The sequence below is a fragment of the Hakea prostrata genome, chromosome 10, assembly GCF_041222555.1.
Source record: "Hakea prostrata isolate BN-2017 chromosome 10, UWA_Hpros_2, whole genome shotgun sequence".
Taxonomy (NCBI): domain Eukaryota; kingdom Viridiplantae; phylum Streptophyta; class Magnoliopsida; order Proteales; family Proteaceae; genus Hakea; species Hakea prostrata.
Genome location: NC_142609.1, coordinates 46752658 through 46771956, shown reverse-complemented (window position 1 = coordinate 46771956; position 19299 = coordinate 46752658). Strand labels below are relative to the sequence as shown.

The window sequence follows — 19299 nt, the reverse complement described above, 5'->3', positions numbered from 1 at the left end:
GAATAATTGCTAGTGGACGAGTTCTCATGATTCACAAACCCACAGAGATTTGATCGGATTAATCAAATCCTCCTCCTTGTGGGGGAAAATGGGTCCCTCATTGATCCTAGCCCTGATCTTCTCTGAGGATCCAATCAGTTCTCCGGAAGATGCTCCTTTCTTTTGCCTGATTGAATCTCCAGTAAAGATCCCTTCTTTTCTGAGAAGCCCAGAAATGAGAAATGAGAGATGCCACTTGTTGTCCCATCCTTGCTGCATTAAAGGAAGAATTGTGATTTCCTATTTCCTATTGCTGAAATTGCCCATCAAAAAACACTAGATGGTAACTGATGACACAGATGATGGCGTTTTGTAAACAAAGTCAATCCCAGAGTTTCAGGCACAGATCCATTTCAAATGATGTGGCAGCTAGCTAGATTTAAGTGGGCATACATGGAATTTAAAGATTATATACATGGAGAAGAGACAAATTTATACAAAAGGAAGAAAGAAAAACCAAAAAACTCTCCAGATTAAGAAATCCATCTTTGTCATCCAAATTCTCACCCCATCAGATCCTTCTAATGGTCCTTTGAAAGACACTGTACCCCCAACAATGAGTAAGAGCAAGAAAGCTTCCACAGCTGGGAAAGATCAAGATCACCATGCAGCAATGCATTGAAGGAGAACCACACCTCTCAAGTGTCTACCTCTTGGCCAACACAAGAAACACTCTTCTGTCCAACCCAGCCACCATCTTTTGTTTTTTCTTCTCTCTCTCCTATGTGATTTCGTGCTTTGGTCTCCACATGTAACTCCATGTATACATCGAGTCCTGTTTGCCAAGTCTTTCATGTCATCTGGGCCACCAGTCTCCTGTCACTTTCCATGCATTTCAATGGATTCTGGTGATCAATTTCTCATAAGTAAAACGCAAAGCATATATATGGGTGTGCTTGGATGCTTAAGAGGTTTCCATTTAATCATTTATATATAAATCTGAGTTGGGTTTTCGGAACAGGATAAGGATTATAAGTCTAAGCCATTAAAAACAAAAGGGACCAATCAACAGTGGTGGACTTCAACCATGGCCACGAGAGCTATTTGTGCTTATCTTTCCATGTTGGTCACTTGTGGAGATTGCTATGAGATGGAACGCTTCATCTCTTGGCAACCTTAAGCAATACCATAAAGAAACCAGTATGCATGTCCTCAAGCAAAAGAATGAAGATCAAGAAGAAAGAAGAAAGTAATTGATGTGTCCGTTGAGAAAGAGTTATCGTTATGTTGCTATCCGAATTCTAAGCTCTCTGTTTGCTCCACAGATCTCCCAAATCAAGTCATTTGGATCATCTACTAAAATATGTCGATGATATGGTATGACCTGAACTATTTATAGTTATAATCTATAAGTATGTACCCTCATTTATGAGGTTATTGTAAGATTTCTTTAGATTTTTGTTGAGAGTTCTCATAACGCAGTTCAACAATTAATTGAGAGATCTCCATTTTTTTTTTTCTTCTATATAATGAGAAGATGGACGTAGTAAGCCAATATTAGTGGGTGAACCACGTTAAACCTGTGTACTTCTCATTTTATTTCTATTTTAACTCAACTCATTGATTTCTTAAAGCGTTCTTTCTAACAATTATCATTATCATCATCATCATCGTGTTCGTGGACGGTTCAAATGAGGACTACAAGAATGGCAGAATATATTCTTCTTGATAACGCGGCGAAGGAAAACATTCTCCTTTAAACATTTAAACATGGGTTTATTTGCCACCACTGATCTGTGTTGTCCCTTTGTGCCTGAGCTATACAATCCACATGAACACATAAAACCAGAAACTCCTCATCATGGGTGAGAGACACAGAGAATGGAAACTTGTCATCAACTAGAATAACTGACAATAATTATGGTATGCAGTTACATTGAGATCATCAACACCACAAGAAGTGGGGTTGGAAAAATCCCTAGATTTGGATTAAACAAATCCATAACTTTTGAGGGAAGATGACAGAGTGAGAGAAGTAATTAAGAAAGACAACATAGAAAAAGAGGCAGCTACCCAAGAGTTTACAATGATTTTTTAAGAGCTAGCTACCCAACAACAAGGTTCCTGAATCAACAGCAGTGTGTTCCTATGCCCATCACCTTCATTGCACCTGCTTCTCCTCCTCCCCCTCTCGTAGTTATCCATTTCAACTTGATTATTATTGTCATTACCATTTGTCCCCCAACCCCAGTATTTCACATCATCTTCTTCTTCTCCTACTTCTCCTCCAATTTCTGCTGCTGCTTCTGCCTCTTCTCCTTCGATTTCTTCGATTTCTTTTATTTCTTCTTCTTCTTCATCATCATCATCATCATCATCGTCTTCTTCTTCTTCTTCTTCTTCTTCTTCTACTGCTAATGTGACTGAGGAGTCAAATTCTGGGTCAATTCTTTGAGAGTAATTGGTTGACAAGTGAAGCCTCAAACGCCCTTCTACCCTTTCGGCTTGAAAATATGCTTGAGGACAGGGGACTCTCACTGTTTTCATCAACAACCGTCCTCCTTCTCTGTGGGTCTTCACCTGAACCTGATCAGACCAGCTTATCGTCGTCAATGGTGGAGGAAATTCCCGTGAACTCACGCCTGAGTGCTGTCTCAGAGATGATAAGTTGGGTTGTTCTCTTCTCCTTGTTGGTGGCTTTCCTATGTCAGAGTCTAATGGCTGAATGATGAAATCTTCACTGAGTATAGAACCCGTTTCTGAGCCCAAATTCTCTGTGCACATCTCCAAGCTCCTTTGGTTTAGTGTCAAAGAACGCTTCTTCACAAGAGGGTGGATGTAGGGCTTATCCTTCTCTTCTGCTACTGCTTTGGGAGCTACAGAAGTAGAATTGGTAAGAGCTTGGATGAAGCTCCAACCACCCATGTCGTTGTTTTTGTTTTGCTGATCACCGTTGCTGTTGGTGTTGTGTTCATTCTTGTTGTTGCACTTCTCTTTCAGGTGTTTATCAGAGTCAGAATCTGAGACACTAGCCCCCCAAGTAACATTGAATGATGGGGAGAAGTAGGGAGTAGTTGCAGTCAGTTTGGGCCAGGGCTCCAGACACGATTGCAGCCCATGGCAAGCCACCGATGACATCACTACAATGGCAGTTACGAGAAGAATAATATTAATGAAAAAGTAGTCTGGTTAAGAGAATAAACCAGAAACTTGAAACAGAGGAAAGCAGGCAAGAGACAGAGAAGTTGGGTTTTTGGATTAGAATGCAGAGGAATTCTGGTTAATAGAGAATAAGGGCTGAGAAGGAAGAAGATTTGAAGGTTTAAACCAAAACCCAACTGTGGGTTTAGGTGGAAATGTAGAGCCACCAGAGAAGAGGAGGAATGAGTAGTGAGGGATAAGTGAGAGGCTGATACGCGTATTTGTAGTGCCCAGAGCTCAACAAAAGTGCCCATGGCCCATGGTGGGACTAGGGAGACTTGAAGTCAGAGAAAGAGAGAGGCTTCTTGTGCTCAATAGAGAACCCCTGGATACAATTGGAATGGAATAAGTGCTGGAGTCATAATACATTTATTTTATGGAGAACTCCCATAGATTACTAACAAAATGAAGAAAGACAAAATCAACAAAATTTGGAAGAGAAGGATAGAAGGCAAAAGCTTTCAGTTAGTTTTCATTGGCTTCTGTTAATAGGAGGGAGGGGGGAGAGAGAGAGAGAGAGAGAGAGAGATGAGTCAATTTTAGCTCAAAACAAAAAGCATCCATGCTTGGTGTCTCTTCCCTTACATAAGAGCCAACAAAGCCCATGAATTCTGGGAGAATCTCTTGGGAAAGTGACACTTCCCTACAGCATATTCCTTGAAAGTTGAAACACAATTTTTTTTCAGATTTCTCAACCTTTGTTAAGGTCAAAACTATATCTTAGTGATCTGGCAGAAATCCCCTTCCTTTTTCTTTCGGTCTCTTTTCTTGAACCATTGTTCCAACTGCACCCATTGCAAGTTCTAGGTGAATTTTTGTCCTCATAAGAAAACCTAATATGAATTGCCTTCCAGCCCCCCAAGTATGAAGTAAATCAACCAAGCACTATTTTAAAGCCCAAAAACATTGACTTGGGTAGTAAGCCCTAGTCTGGCAAGCTCAGTGAGATTTGAGAGCCATCAGCAATAATCTTATTTATTTATATACATTGGAAGTCCTAGTCATGCTTGGTGCATTGATCAAGTTCTCACTTACTGAACGCTTTCTTACTGATTCAAGTCTTGAAAACATACTATTTTGGTATCAATGATATTTGCTAAATGCAAGAGCTTTCTGCACTGGCCATCATCGGATTTTTGTATTTTGATTAAAATTTCTTGAGTGCAAAATCAACTAGTATCAAAATAGATTAGTAACAACCATTATAGTTAAAACTTACAACACAATGATTTTGATTAAACCAGAGATCATAAATTGTGGATGAAATTGCTTTTGTGAAACATGATATAATAGTTTTTCTTTCTTTCTTTCATGTCCCTATATTGATGAGCATAGAGATCAGATTCATAATCAAGTTACTCAAAATTTGAACTTCAATTTTCAGCCTTCGAACTTGATTCACAATCTATACTAATTATTTACTAATGGTAAATGGTTTTGCACAGCATCATGCATCATCCACGACCATGAACAGAAACATTGGATGGGAATGAGAGTCTATGATGGCTGTATCCGTCACCGAACACCATGTACAACTTATAATCTGTTTTTCTTTTTCTTTTTTTGGTTGGGGGGGGTATTTATTGTTGAAAAGAAGACTTCCACTGTGCGAAACAAAACAACCAAACAGAGCCAAAGAAGTAGCTGACTCATGAAAAGAAGGATAAATACCAACAAAACTCCTCAAACTGCAATTTCATGAACTGATTTTAATATAAAAAAAATATAAAATAAAAAACTTACTAAAGCAGAAAAGATCTTAAGAAGAAATAAAAAAATAAAAGAACAAAGATACAATAAGACAATCAGATATCTAGTAAATATTCAATTCACCAATCCTATCCAATTTTTTTTTTTTTTTTTTGGTAAATCAATCCTATCCAATTTGCAAACCCCATTTAGTTGAGAAAAGGCTCATTATTTTTGTTGTAATACTCTACAATTTGAAAGCATTTTGTTACTCCAGGTGCATCAGAGATTCAAAATGAACCAAAACATTCTTCCAGAGCTATAAAATCTTCCAAAGGTTTCCATGCATATATTTCTTAAAATGTCTTTTTGCTGTTGGCAGAACAGTCCTGCATTAGTGGTTCCTGTGAGATCTTGTGTCTCTTTCCATCTGATACTCCGACCTTTTGAGTTGGATATTTACATGTATAAATCCCTTCATATGCCTCTCAAACCCTCTGTGAAGTAGTTCAAGCTTTTGAGTTAGATATTTACTCTGGTAATGTCAATGGCTTGGTAGAATGGTCACAAGTCTGATTAAGTTATTTCAGTCACATAACCATGAATACCCAAAATGGCATTAATCCAAATTGACTTATGCTCTGGCTTAGAACAGTAAACCACCAAGGTATATTCTTCCTCCACCTTCCTCTCCCTTTGCTTTCTCCTACCATCGAAAGGGAAGATGGTTTTTGTGGGAAGTGTGGCCCTTGTGTCTGACCACAGAGGAAGAATGTAACAGGTCCATCAACATGAAAGACAAAATGCTTGTCCTATTGATGCTTCTGGGTATGTTACCATTGGCCCCAATAAGAGCAGAGGCGAAGCTCCTTTATAGCGAATCCCTTCCCATTAATAATATAAAAGAGTTGAGGTCATCAACTTTAACCAACAAAAAAAATTAGTAAATGTTCTACTTTGTTATGATCAAAAGTAGGTGAGTATAAAAGATTTTAATAACAGGTGATAAGTGAACTTCATGAATTGTTTGTACAACCGACAAAAGGTGAAGAACCCATTAACATTTAAATAAAAACCGCCAACCTCCTTGAATCCTTTTTAGTTCTCCGATTTTTCTTTTCTATTTCTTGTGCAAAGCACAAGTCACATCTTTTTCTTGTATGCTACTCTGATATTCTAATTCCAGAACTCCAATGTCTTTAGTCTTTAGTCATAATATATTTTGGCTTATCTTGTTTCTGTTTTGAGTAAAGAACCCATCATCTCACAGCTTTCGGCCTGGCCTACCCATTAGCAAGCCTTGTAAAGAATGTCCAAACAGTAATCACACAAACCACTTTGATATAAAAATTACTTGTGTTTCAGAGCCATGAAAAGGGAAGATATGTATCTCTGTAGATTTCTTACTGGTTACTGGATTGAGCCCACTGTCTCATTAAAAACATGTTAACCTGTACAAATCAAGTTTTAGGAGAAGTACAGAAGAACACCAAAATCCAGACTCACTATCACTAACTAGTGGTTCCGCAAACAAAGCTTCAGAACACATGGAAGATAGATAAATTCATTCTGCAGCTATACTGAAACAAGAAGTACAGCTTCCATATAGAACTCTCCAGAGCCAGAGATAGATTATTATCTGAATTCCAAACTATATTTTTCCTAACATAAAGAAATCCAACACCTTTGCAACTAGCTAAAAGATCATCAAAAAGAAGGTAGAAGCTTTGGAACTAAATGCACACCCATTCTCACACCTCAAGAATGGCTTGACTCAGACATTATCTTCATTAATTGAACATGAAAAACTTGCATCCCACTCACTTTTGTCTGTAATAAATTTAAGGGAAGAGGGTTCTTTGATCAAGTTCATTTCGTGTAAAGAAAAGAGAGAGATAGAAAGAGACAGAGCCCTTTCTCTATACATATATTAGGTAGCCGTTGGCCCTATTACATTTTTTCTTATTCTATTTATTTATTATGATGATCAAAGTATCAAACGAAGTGACAACAAGAACACCACACAAGTGTTAGAACTTGACTATCATTGGACGTTTCAAATCTCAAATTCTTGATCCACTACTAATCCATTGCATCTTCTTTTAAAAAAGTAATAATGATGATAATAATACCAATCCATGAATTAGCTTTTAGCCTATAACAGATAAGATCAACTGGGATTTTCAATAGGGGAAAAGGGTTTGAAAAAAAAATTGTCAAACTGAACATCTGCATCTACCAACCAAAACTTCTAGATCAAACTTTGGTGGACATTACCACCCAATAGGAAAAGGGTACATCTGTTTTCTTTGATTAGTCCAAAAGAATGTCCACGACTGGACCTTCATGACAACACACCCAGTTTAGTTGTGTCAAGAATAATTTAATTGTGTTTCTTTTCCTTCATGACTCTGTTAAATAATGTGTTCAACCCATTGGAATATATTTGTATGGTTACTGCTATACCATGCCCAAATATATTTCATGTTAAATGCCTAATATGGTTATATTCGCATTAAGGCACAGAAGAGGGGAATGGTGGAATGGTCTTTTCTTTCAAAATGGAAGAGTAATTATGTTTAGATGCTCAAACCCAATTAATTAATCCTTTTTAAGCCCTCATTTGTGGTCTTAAAGCAAATGCTAATTAAAACTAGAAACACTGATTAATGACCTATACCCTAGGTTTGTTATGAACAGAAATGCTTTTGTATTTTGTAGCTCTTTCTTCCAAGTATACGAGCCTATTTGTCAAGACTCAGTGATGAGAACATGTACCTTTTGCCTACCCTCTAAAATCTAACCATCAAACTTCCCACTTGCAATTTGTCTTTGCTTTTATTCTAATTTAGCCCACAAAGGAAAAGGGATCTCTTAAACTACGAAAAGTTAGATTTCTTCTGTTGTAATGTCCCCTTGGTCTCTAGTGAAACCGTAGAGCTACCCTGGGTTCTTACCTTAGTTTATGATTTCCTTAAGAGGTAACTAAGAAAGCAGAGGGATCCAGTTCATGACCTGCACAGGCATTTCTGGAGTTAAGTGAATTCTCTTAACTTTTGACCATGTTAGTGTTATCTTTTTCTGCTCCATTGTTCATTCTTGTCTAAGCTAAACAAGAAAAAGAATCAAAGAAAGACAGAAAGAAAAGAGAGTCTAACATGCAATGCGTAAATGTGTCGACTGGCTGATGGTCATTTGAGTGCTAACTAGAATATAAACACAAAACTACTTCATTGAGCCCAGGAAAATCATCATACAGAGGTCCTTGTCAAAGCAAAACTTTATTAAGGACGGTGTATGTAATTGGATTGAATCTCAACTGACTTAAATGATTACTGCTTTCCTGAAGAAAATATAAAGGAATAAAGGTCTTATAAAGTCTGTATAATAAAGTAATGCAATATTGAACATTCATTTCATAGTTCTCCATCCAAGCTAGTGGTTGGTATACCAATGGATTGTGATAACTTGTCAGCTAAGCTTCTGGATTTAAGAAATTCAAGGAACAGTGAAGTCAACAGTGTATATATATATATATATATATATATATATATATATATATATATATATATATATATATATATATATATATTTATTTCAACAACAACAACAATAAGCCTTGTCCCAACTAAATGGGGTCGGCTACATGGATTCTTGCCCTCCAATCAGTTCTATTCGAGGCCATGCTAGATACAAGGCCTAAGCTATATATATCCTTTCTCACCACTTCTCCTAAGGTTATCTTAGGTCTACCCCTAGCTCTTCTAGTTCCTTCAATATGGATTATATCACTACTCCGTACAGGAGCATTTATAGGTCTCCGTTGAACGTGGCCGTGCCACCTCAAACGACTTTCTCTAAGCTTATCACTTATGGGAGCAACTCCCAGCCCAACTCTAATATGATCGTTTCTTATCTTATCCATCCTAGTTTTGCCACTCATCCATCTTAGCATCCTCATTTCTGCTACACTGAGTTTATCTATATGATTCTTTTTAACAGCCCAACACTCTGCACCGTACATCATATATATATTTATTTATTTATTTTAGTTAAAAGTCAACGGAGATTTAAGGAGCCCAACACATGGGGTTGCAGAACTTGATTCCAAAATAAAAAATTGCAGTACTAACTTTCAAATATTATAGAATATAGATCACTTAGAACAGTTAGTATAATTGGTTTTGTGTAAAACACTCAACTCAACCATGTTCCCACCATAAAGGGAAAAAAAAAGAGAGGGGGGGGGGGGTTAAATCATGTCATCTTAGGTACATGCCATAGGGAGGCTAGAGGCATGATTACAAGGCACCAATTTTGCTTCATATACATAGATCAGTACAACAACTTAGAACAGTCAGCGTTTACCCAAAAAAAAACTTAGAACAGTTGTATAATTATTTTTCAAATTTTATACCATTCACATTTACAAAGAATTGATACACAAAGATGGCAAGCTCCGCTAGCCACATTACATAGTGACATTAAGCAGACAAAGTTTATACAGGCTTGATTGAAAGGAAATACTATTGAAACTGCTTGCATCCATTTGGCATCCATGGTTCAATATGCCAGTCTCCCACACACAAGAAAAGATAGATGGCTGAGAGGCACCTGCTTATTCTGCAATACTGAAATAAATTGAGCTCAAGATACATGAAGGTTTTGGATTTCTTTCCGTAATGATTTTAGTTTTTCATCAACACTTGTTAGTTCCCCTCGAATCTCCAAAAGATGGTCTAACTTATGTTGTGCTGCATCCCGATAAGGCTCACTGATGAGTTTGACAAAGCTTTCCAAATTCTCAACAGTCTGCAACAGATCCTTCTGCATGGCTACTTCAATTTCATGTGCCAAGGCATCTGCTGTCTTCTTCACCTTGGCAGTCATCACCTTTCGACGGGCAGCAAAATTTGAAATTGCTATGTAACTAATAAAAGATGTGCTGAATCAGGTCCCTGTTCATGACTTAGTTTGAAGTAGTAATTGTATCATAAATAATAGAATAATACAAAATTCTACTCTGTAAAGCATTTCTGGTGGACAAGGAGTAATTGTACAGCATCTTGAGAACCCCCCCCCCCCACCCAACAAAATAAAAAAGAAAAAAAACAAAAAAATAAAAGAAAGATAAATCAATGGGCAACTTTTTCCCTCCTCAAATTCACCACCGAGTTGGTTCAAGCATTTATTTATCCCTGGACTCACCATTACTCATAGTGCCCTACATGTTAATTTCCTCAACATTTTAAAGATTAACCAGTCACAAACCTAGATCTTATATAACAGGTGTGCTGTACAGAAGCATAAAACAATTTTTGTTTTTTCATCTGAAGAAATTCTCGCAGACCTGAAGGTTGTAATGCAGTATCCAAGATATTACTCAAAAAACCATAATAGCACCAGCCAAACAACAAAGTAACAGTCTAGGTCCATATGATTCCCATGACTAATGTATTTCATTTTGAGAAGTGTTGAAACTGAAACATGTTGAAATTTTGAACTATAATTATGCCTCCTTCCTAAAAGCTTGAGCTTCTGGGATGAGCCGTTGTAAAATCATACCAGAGCCATGAAAATTTGAAATCAAACGTTTGATCCCTAGTAAGCATAAGGGGTTTGTATAATGTGTTATTGTGCCCCTATGGCTTTGCATGTTTAGTAGTTCAGTGTCAGGAGAGAGTTATCACATGCAAAGCCATGAGCTTGTGGGCCTGCACATGAGGCAGTCTTGATATACACCGTTCTCAGCACTTCTTGAAAGTTTGACCTTTTGGGATAAGAGATTTTAACAGACTCTAAGCTACAAAGCACTTGCATCTAATCAAATTCCAATTAAAGGTAGATTTCCGACACATGTAGTGGCTCCTTGATACAACCAATCTGCAAATGATTAGCACTGGATGCATGTTTTCAATTATTTATTCCTCGCATAGTTTTTTTCCTTCATCTAATATCCAACTGAACTGCCAAGCAAGTGCAGAAAAAGAGAAGGTAAAACTGGATAGAGGACCAAACCTAAATCACTTTCGATTGATTGAAACATAGTTCCACATTTGGGTGAAGCCATGGGATATAATGATTTCCCAAGAACCAAAACAGAACTTGGTAGTTGGTACAAGTCAAGTTTCCACCATATTTTGCACATTTCAGCAGTTTCGGTCAGCTTAGTTTCGGCAGGTTCAACAATAAAATACCTGGTCCCAGTCAAAAACTGGGAAATCTCATTTTCTTGGCTGGTCAAAACCAGCCATGTTATCAAGATTTAGAATGTCAGATTCAAATACTCTAATCCCTCAGCAAGAAAAAGAAGAAAAGATTCATTACCCGCCAGCAGAACAGAGGCCTAAAGCAAGAAGATCTTCTAATGTGGTTGGTAGAACTGATGTTAGAAGGGAAGCAGATAAGCCAGCTGCACCAAGTCCTCCAAAAGTTCCTAAAAACTGAAAATTGGAAAGAACATGAAACATGGCCATTGAGTTTCCCACTTCAGTTTTCACAGGTGCAAAGATATGTTAAACTCTTTTGCCTTATTAAAGAAACATGAGACCCACCACTTCACGGATTTCTTGCTCAAAAAGTTTTGCAGCAGTACTAGCACTGAAGTCCTCTACCACTTTCATGCTGAGCTCTTCACCTTTCTTCAGCAACTTGTGAGTTTCAACTTCCTGGTTGTGTGCATTTTCAAATGAAGGCCATCTTTTCTCAAAATATTTCCGGTAAAGCATCCCTTCACGAGCATTATTTGACTGTAACCATATCAAATACTCCCCAAGTAGTTTCTAAATGCCAACAAAAAAAAAAGGGGGAGGAAAAACCAACCCGTGAGTCCATGAATAGTCAGATCCAAATGGCTGCATAAAGAATTATCAATGTATCATTACGAATAGATGATTGACCAAGGAAATAAATGATAATAAACATAAGCATAGCCACAAGAACCAGAACTTTTGGAGGACTTGAATGCATTCTCACCCAAACTAATTAAAAGATAGGACCATGAACTTACTTTTGCATCAGAAAGAGCAGGGCCAATAATTTCATCTTGAATACTTGAGGTTGCAGGCAATGAAGCAGGTTTATCTCCTTTGAAAATGTATGACGCAACAAGATCAAGATTTGATAATTGAAGAGTTGATTCTACAACCTTCAGAACACGGGCTTTTGAGTTATCAACCTGCAAATCAGATCAAGTGAATTAACAAAAATCGGTTGACAAAGGACATTCAAGTTACAATGGAAATGGTGTTGCTCAAGGAATCTAAAGATAAAATAGTTTTACAACCGTCAAAATTGAATTCAGAAGGATATACCAGTGATGATGTTTGTCTCTTCCAAGAAAGACTCTCACTTTCCATCTTCATTGCATAAACTTCGACTCCGGTAATGATTTCATTAACTGATGCTAAATCCTTGTTTGCAGATTCACAGCCCTGTCTCACAAAATTTTCGCAAGTAGAAAGTAGTTGTTCTGCAATGCTAATTGGCGTTTCAAGCTTGAGTTGAATTCTTTCCTTTCCATTATTTGTTGAAACATCTAAAAAGCTATACAAGAACTTTTCAAGTTCATAGAAACTATTAGTTCTCCGATCCGGAATAGTGGACAGTGTCTCTTCATAATCTTTTTCAATATCTGAAGAGACAGAAAGTTTTGCTACAAGCGCAGACCGTGCAGATACAGGATATAATGTCACATGTTCAGTATTCAGCAGCTTCTGAGCATTAGCCTTAACAAATGTAGTGGCTTCCTCAAGCTGACATCCAATCCAGAGAAAAGAAGAGTGAGATACAGAAATTTCTAGGAAGCAACATGTCAAAGAAATGACTGTCAAGAACAAATAAAACCCCATCGTGTCAAAGGGAATTTTATTATTATTTTTAATTATTTTTAAGCTTCAGAATGTGCAGCTATGAGTGAGAGCTCCTACCTCACTGGTACTCCGGTAGATGTCAGATTTATTTAATACAAAAACAACCTTTTTTTTCCACTGCTGAATATAACGAAGAAAAGCAACCTGAAAAGTATAACGAATGACAGTTGAATTAGTCTCATGAAAAGAAATAGAAGGACAATATTTTATACTTTGAATTAAAACACAACAAATAACAGGGGGGAGTATAAAACGGAAGGGTCAAACTGGGACTGGGATGACTTTTTTTTTTTTTTTTTTTTTTTTGGGGGGGGGGGGGGGGAGAAAGAGATAAACCTCCAGTTTGCCACTAAGTGTGCTTTTGTCAGATATTTTGGGACAGTGGAGAGAATGTCCGAGAGAATAAGAGGGAAATGAGCATAGGTTTTACCCCAAAATTATGATTAAAGCACTACTAAATTCATCTCTTAACCACCTAAAAGCAAGACTATCGAATACAGGACACCCCCCCCCCCAAAAAAAAAAAAAAAAAAAAGGAAAAAAACCCACCCACCCAAACCCCAGGAAGAAAAAAGGAAAAAAGAAGAAAATAGTAAAAAGGACAACAGTCAGAAGCAATCACATAATACCATTTCACATATTGACAAAGATGAATAAAAAGTAACCATGAAACAACAAAATAAGGATGCAGAGAAATGAAATAATTCTAAAAAAAATATTTGATTTACTAGAACCAAACTAAGTTGTCACACTCGTCTTTCACGGTCGGCCAAGAGCATTTCAATTGCCAGAACATGAGAAGACCCTATTGCAATATTAAGAAAGTTCAACTGCGCCTCTTTATCCACAATGCACTGGGATCAATGTTTCAAAGAGCAAATATGGAAGTATAGGTTTTTAGCATTTTAGCATTTCAATTAACTGAGTTCCTAAGTTTTATAGAATCATGGCAACATAATATGCAACCTTGACAAATGCAGCTTACCTCACTTTCAGCTAATGGCCGATCAGCAGAAATTACAAAAAGAATCAAATCAGCACGTGGGACAAACTCTTCAGTAAGGTGTTGTTGCCGTTTGAGAATCACATTAGTTCCTGGTGTATCAACAATGTTCATCTGCTTCACAAAGAGATTACAAAAGGTCAAGCAAAGTCATCAACTTTTAGGAAACGGTATTATGAACAGTTAGATCATTAAATGCAACAAGGCATGAAATATAGCAAATACCACTGGAAATCATAATAGTATGTTATTGGTTGATATGAGGAGACACAATTTAATCCAACCAGGTATTATAGTGGTATGAAATAAGGCATATCAAACAATACAAAGGACATTAAAAGCATAAATATCAATTCAGAATACATAAATGACTCACCTCTTTAAGAATTGGAGCAGGCAAGGAGTATGCTAGTAGTCCATTCGGATGCTTTTCACAATTTTCTTGCCCATGAGGTTCCAACTCAGAATAGCGTAACAAAGTGATCTCATTAGTTGTAGGGACAACTCCTTCTTTTAAGTACCTTCTTCCGAGGAGTGCATTGATGAAAGTAGATTTACCCGAGTTGAATTCACCCTAGAATATCAAGATTATGACCATGAGGCAAAGAGGATAACATGAAGTAGCAACATTAAAAAGTGCTTTTGGCCATAGAATACAGAAGACTAATAAATAATGGGAGTAAATATATTCCTGATCTCTCTGCACATTATGATGCAAAAACCTAATAAGTAGTACCAATCAAATCAAAGTATACCAGAGAAATTAACTCTGGGAAGTGCATCCACTAAATCAGAAAGCATAGAAATCGGAAAAGTCCATGCAAGATGTTTACATTTAACTTAATATCAAAATACATTGATAAGAAGAACAAAATTCAAAAGAGTTTGTTTACACTGCACAATTTGTCATTCTATTTTGGATATATAAAATATTATGAGTTTATGACCATACTCCATTTTGCTTTAATTATTTTGAACCTCAGGACATTTTCTATCATTGAGTTACATACAATGATTTAGAGTTGGCATAACTGCTTGATCCGGTGTTGTAATTTAGCATCAGTTGCCAGATCCTATGTTAGTTTCTGAAGGGGGGGAAAATGTGGTCTCAAGCAATTTCAAAATAACTACTACTGTGAATTCAGAAAGAAAGCAGACTTTGCAAAGGCTGAGATCATATTCAATTCAAATATATAAAAGGAAAATGTTGCATTATTTATATGTGTTTCTTGATGAATTACACATAGACACATATTCTGTTATTCCCCTCCAACAAATGCAACATTCGAAACTCACAAATGGGTTCAACACATTTCTATTAAAATAGTTCCTTCATATGCACCGTTTTATACTGAACTGACATTGAGTAAACCAAAAGTTTGGTTGAAGCAGCACCCAATCAAGAGCACAGAAAAGGCTCAATTAGAACAAGAAGCTGACAAAACAAGGGGGGCGCAGCTAAGAGAAGCACACTCGATAACACAAGTCATACAAATCTACTCAATAACACAAGTCATAGAAATCTTATTATTTCTCCCTATTCAACATAGACAAATAAGGTTTACTCAAAAACAATATACATGAGTTATTCACCACAAGGACACAAATGGGTACAGAAAACATCAGCACTTAATGTTCATGTATATGGAAAGACATGAAACAGATCACCCAATTTGAAAGAACTAGTAGAGAACATATTTGAAATTTGGAGCTAATACCAATGCATGTCTGTGGGACCAGAGTTTGTTGAAGGACAACACACAATTACCACTATGACCAGCAAAAACGGCTCATCAAGCTGAGCCACTGCATCAGTAAGCAGCACGACATCGTTCATCTGTTAGTCAATGGCAATATTTCCATATGCAATGTCAAGTACAACTCAAAACAATTATAAGAAACAGCAACTCCAAGAGAAACTTCAACTACCAAATGTTAAATTAAAAGATCACCAGTGGTGCCGCTTTGTGGATAATAGCAATTGTCTCTTCCATAACCTGTCTCTCTCGTTCTATGATGGTTTTCTCCCTATCCTCCAGCTTAATGAAGCCAGCATATCCTTTCTTCCCGTGAATTTTTTCAACCACTTCCCCTTTTTCCAGCTTATTGACGTTCTGGATTTCATGTTGGGCTCTTCTATTTATTACATACGTAGTAGAAAACAATTTGTTCAGTGTGTCATCACTAAATTGCTTCATCTCTTCCAATGTAATGACAAGACCACTTGCACCTGAGTTGAGTAACTTTGCTGCGTCTGTCAGCAGGGTGCCCTGTCCTACTAAAGCAATTGTGGTGAAAACTGGTACCTTGGCATTCTGAAGTACAGGGTTCAGTGGTAATTCAACATGGTTTGCTCCACCATTTCTATACAAAATACAATCAACCTCTTCATAATCAAATGCATTTAAGGCAGCAGCAAGTGTATGCAAACTTCTTGCCACTAAAGGGGAGATGGAAGACTCAGACTTGGCCTGGGCCATCATATTCCTTGCAAGAATAGGAGGCAGACCTGCAGGGAGACATATAAGCAGACTAAGACAATATGTGAGAGAAAGAATTCTGTACTTTCAAACATTGTAGACAATATCACATTGACCATGCAAATTCAGAAGCGTTACTGGTTCCAGGATGGATGGACGATGTTGTACTGAAGCACTCATTGTCCTTTTAAGCATATGACTTTAATGTTGTACCCTTCCAAGTTCCACCACTATGACATAATGGCAGTTCAAATTTTTGGAGATGTATCTAATTACACTGTAAGTTCTTGCTCTAATTGATGCAGGCAGCCTTGGCCTGGCTGGACCAACAGGCAACATGATCCACTTTCAAACCCAGACCAAGGCTTAGTCTAAATCAGTTTCCTAGTCTGGGAAGGGCTGGAATTAGTAATATTAGTATTAGTTTATTTAAGAATTATAAAAGCTTGGGTAGGTTATGTAGGAATATTTCATTATTTGTTTCCTTTTCTCAGCATTAAAATAGTACTGTAGTTCCCTATTCCAGCTGGCTTTATTTTAGTGAAGTTTCTATTTTTAAAGGCAAGGCTTATTGCCATTTATTCTTGTAACCATATAACAAACTCTCAGTCTTGAGTTATGAAGTTGTTTAATGAAAAATTCAGTAGAGAGCTGCAGCGTGAGTGTGTGTGATCGAGTTATCATTTCACCCTTCTTATTCTTCTAACTATCTCTGTAAAACCCACCTTAGCATACCCTTCTCAGGACTGCGTTACTAATACACTGACATAAATAGGGGAGATATCTTAGAGTAGTTCTACTTGAAGGTATATTTAAAATAAATAATTTTTTTAGCAGTGTACATGAAATCAGGTTATCAACCATAGGGAGATAAAACTATTCTTACTTAATTCCTGGCCGTACTGATTGTAAGCCATCAAAGACTCAGTTGCCCATTTCACCAATCTGTAAGTTGCCTAAATGGATAGAATTTAAGTATTTAACTATCTACCATGAGACTTTAGACCAGAATCTCTGCTGATCAGAATTCTAAGGAACCAAAACTCCCTACGCTATGATAATACAATACTAACCACAGAAATGGTGGGAGAGGACCCTGTTTGAACCTCTCGAAGATGCTATAAATACTGTTCTCCTTGCCAAATTTTAAAATTTTCTATCCAGTGAACTGAACACCTTATTCTTTAAAAATAATCGCTTTTAAATGACAAAAAGTAGAAGAATCATCTCCAATGGAGAAGTATCAAAGGGAGGAAGAACCTTGGTCCGAGAGCAGAACGCCGCTAGCACGAACAGCAGCTGCAATATCGACACGCTCCGCGATAAGCAGATAAGCCCGATCTCTAACAACCGACTTCAAAAGGCAAGCTGCTTCATACAAGCGGCCACCACTTCCTGGCGAATCATCAAGCACGACAATTCCAACCCATTTACTGAGTGCAACATCAATAACATCCAAAACTCCTTCTTTATCCAATACCTCATCAGATTTCAATTGAAGCACCAGAGTTGGTACCTTAATCTCCGGCCTCTTAAATCCGCCCGGAAACATTATTTGTCCCTGTTGCTGCTGATAATTCGAGTTGGATGAGTTCATTCCAACTGACCCATTGATACATAAGCTACTGCGGTGATTTTGGGACTTGAATGTATATGTTCGAGTTCGACCATACAGTGGAAAGCTCGAAGTGTTACTTTCTCTGAGTACTGCAAAACTCGGAAGATGAACGCAGGTCACAGGTAAAGAGACCATGGAATGGAATGAAAAGAAGGGAAAAGATAGATATCAAGATGGATGCGGAAACTGAAAAATTTTGAAAGTTATAATTTTGCAGGAGAAGATGAGGAATAAGAGTGCATGGTGGTGCTTGGAGAACCGATGGGGACGGGATGAGGGAGCCTTATCTGCTGTCTTCACAAACATCCTGACTCTTTATCTGGACCCTCAAAAGAATTTTCTGCAATGTGCCGTTAGGCCCAACTCATGATGGGCTCACGTGTCTATCATGTGCCACGGTGCATTCCTGGAGTCCGGATCAGCTGCCTAGAAGAGGTATTCGCTTCCTCACACTTTCTCTATCATCCATGCGAATTTCACTAAGGCTTTACCTCTAATTTATGGTGTTAATTTTCGACAATGGCCCCAGCCTTATTGTGGGGGTGGAAGCAAGGTTTAATGTGTCGGCGATATACGCCTATGGGCAACATGAAACCCCAACCCGAAACAACATATTCCAAAAACAGCCCATATATCACCAATTTTAAAATTGGCAATACATCGTGAAAAGTCAAATTTTCAGAGATATATCGCCAAATTCACAATGTCTAGTAGAATTTCATTCGATTTTTGCCAAAGTGATGTAGGACCTCTACAGGCTCCAGGGGGCAGCGTCCCCCATAGCCCGCTGGAATACTTGTGTTTTATTTGCATGTTTACATTAGCTTATATGAGTTTTTCAGGGTCTAGTTTTGCCTGCATATAGTCGAGCATGTGTCAACCAGGAACTTTAGATTAAATTATGATTTAGGCCAAAATAATGCTCCTAGTGTGTTTGTTGGCCTCAAATTAAGCTACACAACAAAATTCAAGCCAAAAATACCCTAAATACCCCCCGGGAAACTAGGGGTTGAATTTCGTCAACACCCTACCAAAAGTAGCGACTTGTCGAACCATGGGTGGAAGTATGAGGCACATGAATAAGTCCAGATCACACATACTTTTTTTTTTTTTTTTGTTAAAGGGAGTACATATTATTCACCCTAATGCTTCTTCACCACAAAATAAATTTTAAGCCTACATTTGCATACTAAAATAGTAATTCAAAGATGTCACTCCAATGGGAGTCCCACATGGACCATCCCTCCCCTGACCGACCAGTGATCCAAATCTTGACGCATATACTTCTTCACTAACGGGTAGAAGCATCTTGAGATCTAGATAATTTGCCTCTAGGCTGGGCATGCGTCGCATCCGTGCATCCTACCCCTGGATGCCCTACCAACGATGACAAGCAACCTCACCAGGCCCAGGTGCAGATGATCAGACCTTGCTTGGGTCGCAAGACCATCAAGCCAT

At 37.6% G+C, this 19299-nt stretch overlaps 2 protein-coding genes across 2 annotated transcripts; both read right to left on the bottom strand.

Moving 5' to 3' along the window:
* Positions 1-1908: 1908 nt before the first annotated feature.
* On the bottom strand, positions 1909-3415 carry FAF1 (FANTASTIC four-like protein (DUF3049)). The gene has a single exon (XM_089138174.1). The coding sequence runs from the start codon at positions 3115-3117 to the stop codon at positions 2074-2076; it is 1044 nt and encodes a 347-aa protein (XP_088994300.1). The 5' UTR covers positions 3118-3415; the 3' UTR covers positions 1909-2073.
* A 5759-nt stretch (positions 3416-9174) lies between these two features.
* LOC149003495 (putative transmembrane GTPase FZO-like, chloroplastic) lies at positions 9175-18109 on the bottom strand. The gene is made up of 11 exons (XM_089137298.1): positions 17484-18109; positions 15696-16252; positions 15512-15580; positions 14120-14317; positions 13726-13857; positions 12798-12884; positions 12183-12623; positions 11879-12046; positions 11424-11651; positions 11197-11312; positions 9175-9799 (listed from the first exon to the last, which is right to left on the bottom strand). The coding sequence occupies exons 1-11, from the start codon at positions 17974-17976 to the stop codon at positions 9517-9519; spliced, it is 2772 nt and encodes a 923-aa protein (XP_088993424.1). The 5' UTR covers positions 17977-18109; the 3' UTR covers positions 9175-9516.
* Positions 18110-19299: the final 1190 nt, after the last annotated feature.